Source organism: Solanum lycopersicum, chromosome 3, assembly GCF_036512215.1.
Source record: "Solanum lycopersicum chromosome 3, SLM_r2.1".
NCBI classification, from domain to species: domain Eukaryota; kingdom Viridiplantae; phylum Streptophyta; class Magnoliopsida; order Solanales; family Solanaceae; genus Solanum; species Solanum lycopersicum.
In genome coordinates, this window is record NC_090802.1 from 61,286,881 (window position 1) to 61,292,939 (window position 6,059).

General features: G+C 31.5%; 2 protein-coding genes across 2 annotated transcripts; both read right to left on the reverse strand.

Moving 5' to 3' along the window:
* Positions 1 to 1,193: 1,193 nt before the first annotated feature.
* On the reverse strand, positions 1,194 to 2,885 carry LOC104646646 (protein STRICTOSIDINE SYNTHASE-LIKE 10-like). The gene is made up of 3 exons (XM_010320796.4): positions 2,514 to 2,885; positions 1,970 to 2,239; positions 1,194 to 1,842 (listed from the first exon to the last, which is right to left on the reverse strand). Exons 1-3 carry the CDS (start codon positions 2,765 to 2,767, stop codon positions 1,542 to 1,544), a joined length of 825 nt encoding a protein of 274 aa, XP_010319098.3. The 5' UTR covers positions 2,768 to 2,885; the 3' UTR covers positions 1,194 to 1,541.
* An 819-nt stretch (positions 2,886 to 3,704) lies between these two features.
* On the reverse strand, positions 3,705 to 5,049 carry LOC101266207 (protein STRICTOSIDINE SYNTHASE-LIKE 10-like). The gene is made up of 3 exons (XM_004236041.5): positions 4,772 to 5,049; positions 4,414 to 4,683; positions 3,705 to 4,307 (listed from the first exon to the last, which is right to left on the reverse strand). The coding sequence occupies exons 1-3, from the start codon at positions 5,020 to 5,022 to the stop codon at positions 3,818 to 3,820; spliced, it is 1,011 nt and encodes a 336-aa protein (XP_004236089.2). The 5' UTR covers positions 5,023 to 5,049; the 3' UTR covers positions 3,705 to 3,817.
* Positions 5,050 to 6,059: the final 1,010 nt, after the last annotated feature.

The window sequence follows — 6,059 nt, forward strand, 5'->3', positions numbered from 1 at the left end:
AGAGCTTGTACTTTCTTTTGAATAGTTCCATACGTATAAAGTGTTATATGATATAATTAAGATGTTTCATAAAAAATCAAAGTTAGTATATGTAAGCTACCATCGTATAAAATTGTGGCTATTGATTTACAATAACATAAAATTTAGATATAGTACGGTAAAAAAATTATTGTTTTTTCCATGTTTGATTCTCAATATTTAATTACTTATTCTGCAAGTCATTTTCTAAAATCTAGCAGTAAACATTAATGAATAAGAATAGTATGATAAAATAGATATGACAATATTTTTTTAATGATCGTAACAAATTCAAATATGACAAATATAAATTGAAATATAATTTTTTTTTTTTGCGAATTTCAATAATGTACTATATTGTCAACGCTCACCCCTACTTGAATTATGGTCCCTTATAGGAAACGTCCAAAGGTGGTTGTCTTGATTTCTAGTTTGTTGTAGGTTTGTGTTATGGGTTTATTAAAAAATTGACAAATCACATAAATAGATAGTTCAAAGTTTGTTGTAGGTTTGTGTTATGGGTGTATAAAAAAATGGATAAATCACATCAAATAGATAAAATTCAAATTAAATGGAGAAAAAATGATTAGTGATTTAATTTAAGTTAATTTGTATTTTGAAAAAAATGATCATAATTGATTTAGTTTTACTTTTAACTTAAAAAAGAGTCTCATCCAACCAAATCAACTCAATTAATATGCATACATTTTAATTTATTGTAACATAATTTATAAACATTTCTAAAGGTTTTACATTTTTTTAAAATTATTAGAATTTTGAATGATGCAATAAGTATTATAGCTCATAGTTGTAAATAAGTCATATAAAGTCTAAATCAATGCTAATATTAATTAACAAAGAAGTGTCAATTCAAACGCTACGAATGATAGTAATGTTGAATATCTTTCTATTGATCCATTTGAATTACCAAATACCAACTAATCATATTGATCTGGTGATAAATTTTAATTTAATTGATCGAAACATATTATTTACAAACTTCAATGTAATGTACAAGTTATGATTCCTCCCCCATCTCACCATTCTCTTTTGCCGTCCAAATGGAATGATTTTGAGTTCTCTCATTAGAATATTAATAGGATATGGCATATACAATTTTGTTTAATTCCACAAAGTGTGGGTTTTGAGAGGGTAAAGATGTTTCTAATAGACTCTTACGAAAAATATGGATCTAGCATATATTAATTGCAATAACTTGCAGATTGTGATACTGTAAGAAAGGTCTGTGCAGCATTTTTACTTAACATATAGAATAAGATAGTACATGATACTATGTATCATAAAACTTATTCTTGTAAAATCAAAAGACATATATCAAATTTCATCAACACCGATGAACTTCTGGTCTAATGACCCAACATAAAGTTTGCAGTTATGTTCTTGAACTTCAGTTAACCCATTAATACCCTTAAATTGAGCTGTAAAATCGCGTGTTTCCACGACTTCCCCTTTCTCATTCATCCTTTGTCCTGTTGAAATTATGGCGGGAATGATCAAGTACTTTAATTTAATACTGCAACAGCTATCCAAAAATCTCCCAACTCAGTCCTCTTAATGTTATCTGGATTTCCATCAATGTTTGCGAAAACATCTGATGAATTTGCTTTTGCACCTATTAGCCAAAACCTCCGTATTTTTTTAGCAATAGTTTCTGAGACTAGTAAATATGATTTGTCTTTGTTGAGTGCTATCCCTGCTGGTCCTGAAAGTTTATTTAGTAATAATGTGACTTGTTTTGTTGCTATATCGTACTTGAACAATCTCCCTGTTGTATCTCCGCTTAAAGCAATTAGAAGCCCGTTGCTGTTGACAGCACAATTCAATTTAAAATTTCAAAACAAAACATAAGTTAGATTTCAAACATTCTTGTTTCAATTTCAACTTTGAATATTCTCATTTTTGACATGAGACACGTTTTAGAACGACTAACCCAGTCCGGAATATGGCTCCTGAATCTACAAAATAAATGATTCCCATTTCCTGGTCGATGTCTAGTGAGTCGAGAAAGGCAAAAGGTGCGCCCTCAAAGCTAGTAGCTACTGGTGTAACGAGCCCTCCGCTTGGTTTAGCCATCACGAGTCCATAATATGCATCAGTTATGTAGAGGTCACCAGTTTTGTCGTAAAACCCAAGGCCATATGGTCTTCCACATACTAGTTGTGATATTGGGTCATTTGTGCCATCACATCTTTTCTTGGTCCTAAACATACATAATGTATGACAAAAATTATCAGTCTTTGAGAAAAGAAGGATATGCACTACAAAAATTAGCTATGAACTTCGTTGCTAATCTGTCACTAAATTATGAGTTTTGTTGTTTAGCTACAAAATTTATCTATAAGGTGAAAGTTCAGGTAGCCAACCAACTAAACTACTAAGATTTTCCTATGGATTTTATCTATTGCTAGCTAATTTCTGTTTTAGTTTAATAGTGGATAAGGGAAAGATCAAGCTTAGAATTGGAATTCAATTACCTATTTGGTGATGTAATTGCAAATTCAGTGAAGCCAACATTTGGATCTTGATATTTGATTACTCTGCCATCTCCAACACATGCATAAGGTCCGTCGCCTTTTGGATCGAAAGCAGCAGAGTCAGGCCCTGAGGTTTGTAATTTAAGTTGGAGAGTTGAAAATGTGCAATGGACAAGGTAAAATGAGACATTTAGCAATATTAAAATCTGGAGAATTAGAAATATTGTTTTTCTTGTAACTAAAATTATTTCCATGTGTATGTTGTATCAAATTGAATAACCAAATGTTGATACTTATACTGGCAATTGCTCAAAACCCTAGTCTCTCTTATTTGTTAACTTCCTCTGTTATATCTACAGGTAGAACTAGAGTGTGGAAGGGGTTTATCTGAAATTCCTTGTACGGAAAATTACCGGGGACATGACCTTAGACAGGAGGTTATGAAGGACATGGATTGGGGTAGGAGGTGTTGTCTCGCTTGTTCTTCCATACTAGTCGTAGTGTTACTGTTGTAGTTCTGTCCTTTTGTGTTTGGTTTTTATTAGTGGAGAGTTATATGTAGTTCGATTATCATTTTATTTTGTTATGACTACTGTTCAGGACTATTTGTTAGGTCTTCTATTGTATTTTGTCATGATTGTCTATGATATTTCTTTTTCTATACTGCTTTGGACTGTTTTTTCTTGAGCTGATAGTTTATGGTAATGCGTTCTCTACCATTAAGATAGTGGTAATTCTACACTCTACTCTCTCTACAAACCACTTTGTGGGATTACAGTGGATATATGTTGGTTTCTGTTAATGTTGCAAATAGTTGCTTGATCATTAATTCATAATTTCAAATATTTTAGGTAAAAATATGGAGCACTTTCAATTGCTTTCAACTGTAGGAAACTTCATATATACATATAGAGAGGGATGGGGAGGAAGATTCTTCAAAGTGCTCTTTTCACGCGTGAATATTTATAGAGAATCAACAAGTAACTAACATACCTTTTCGAGAATAGAAAAAAAAGAAGGTGTCAGTTCGATGAACAAAGCTAACCGCGTTAGTAGAGTGTAAGAAGCTGATCTGATTACACCTTTTCGCAACGAATTGGCGTATCTCTTAAAGAAGGGGTTAACACCTAGCCAGATTAGTTCGTATTAACTTCTAATTAAATACTCCGCAGGACCACTGCCAACAATAACTAGATCAGCAACATTTTTTTTTCGTGTAGAAAATGCTTATTCTTGTAAACATACATAAAGCTGCCTGAATCATAAAAAGCTTATTCTAGTGAAAACAGAAGACATACATCAAATTAAACATCATCAACACCAATGAAGTTCTGGTCTAAAGACCCAATATAAAGTTTGTCATTATATTCTTGAACTTCAGTTATCCCATTAAAACTCATATATTGAGCTGTGAAATCACGCGTTTCCACTAATTTTCCTGACTGATTTATCCTTTGTCCTGTCGAAATTATGGTGGGAATGATCAACACCTTTGTTTTCACGGTGACAACAGCAACCCAAAAATCTCCGGACACAGTCCACTTAATGTTATCTGGATTTCCATCAATGTTAGCGAAAACATCAGATGAATTTGCTTTTGCACCTTTCAGCCAAAATCTCCGAATTCTTTTACCAATAGCTTCCGAGACTAATAAAAATGATTTGTCTTTGCTGAGTGCTATCCCTGCTGGCCCTGAAAGTTTATTTAGTAATAACGTGACTTGTTTCGTTGCTATATCATACTTGAACAATCTCCCTGTTGTATCTCCACTTAAAGCTATTAGTACTCTGTTGCTGCTCAGTTTTTCAAAAGATGAAATAAAATTAGTTAAATGCAATATTGACAAATATGAATGGACTTTGAGCCTAATTTTCAATTAAAAGTTTTAGAGTGACGAACCCAGTTCGGAATATGGCTCCTGAATCTATAAAATAAATGACTCCCTCTTCCTGGTCGATGTCTAGTGAGTCGAGAAAGGAAAAAGGCGTGCCCTCGAAGCTTGTAACAAGTGGTGTAGCGAGCCCTCCGCTTGGTTTAACCACCAACAGGCCATAATATGCATCAGTTATGTATAGATCACCAGTTTTGTTGTAAAATCCAAGGCCATACGGTCTTCCACAAGAAATTTGTGATATTGGGTCGTTTGTGCCATTACATATTTGTTTGGTCCTAAACATACATAATATATACGAAAATTTGTCAGTCGCTAATTCCTATTTTGTTAAAAAGATCAAGGTTAGAAATGGAATTTAATAACCTATTCGGTGATGTAATAGCAAATTCAGTGAAGCCAACATTTGGACCTTGATATTTCATTACTCTGCCATCTCCAACACCGGTGTAAGGTCCGACACCTTTTGTGTCGAAAGCAGAAGAGTCAGGGCCAAAGGCTTGTAATGGAAGTTGGAGTCGTGAAAATGCACAATGAACAAGGTAAGGTGAGGCATTTAAGAATATAAGAATCTGGAGAATTAGGAACATTGCTTTTGTAATTAAGATTATTCCCATGTTTGTTTGTGTTGTATCAATAACATAATCAACTGTTGATATTTATACTACCAATTGCTCCACAGGGTGCTAGGGGTTTATCAAAATTAATTTACTTTAATTTTAAAAATTAATGAAATCAGATTCTTGAAAAATGCAAATGGAGTATAATTCTAAATTTACTGCTATGAAACTCTATAAATTAAATGAAAGCCGTAAGATCTATATAGCCACAACGATAACGTGGCAAAATTAAGTTACCAAACGTATATTTCCCTGAGGAACCATTTCAAAATCCTAGTTACAGTAACTTTCCAGGCATAAGTGTGGTTCCATCGGAACTGGAAGAAATACGTATTAATTTTTTTATTTTATTTACGTTTAGTCTTTTTAAATTAAAATGTATTTTTCTTTTGATGCAATTTTTGAAATTTAATCTTTCACGTGATTTGTTTAAGATTATAAATTTAAAATATATTTTATTTTTATGATAGATTTTAAGATTCAAAAACTTTCTTTTTTCTTTTTAAAACTATGTATTAATTTAAAATCAAACAAACAAATAGAAAAGAAGACGTAATTACTTTTACAATGGTTACAAAGTAATGTGGTTAATTTGGTGACTTATTTTTTCTAGCCAGTTGCTAAAAAAGTAAAATCCGTAAAGATTTATTGGCAAAACAAAGAAAAAAACAAAGGGAACAATGGGTTTCGTTTCCCTTTGTATTTTTCGAGTAGGCTCAAAACATGGGGTGATTTCATTAAAAAAACTACATAATATGAAAAATTTTAATATACATTTAAATAATATAGCTATAGTTTAATTTTTTATGTTATATGACTATAAGTATACAATAAATAACTTATTTAATCGTATATTAATAATTGTTTTTTATATATTTAATATAAAAAAATAATAAATAGAAAAATTAATATTAAACTCATGATTAATTATGTATTCATATCTTCTCTTTCATCAATATCCTTATATTATAGATTTTTTTGTATTTTTGTCTCAATTCCTTCCAATTCAAGATCCTTTTGTATGATTGTAGGAG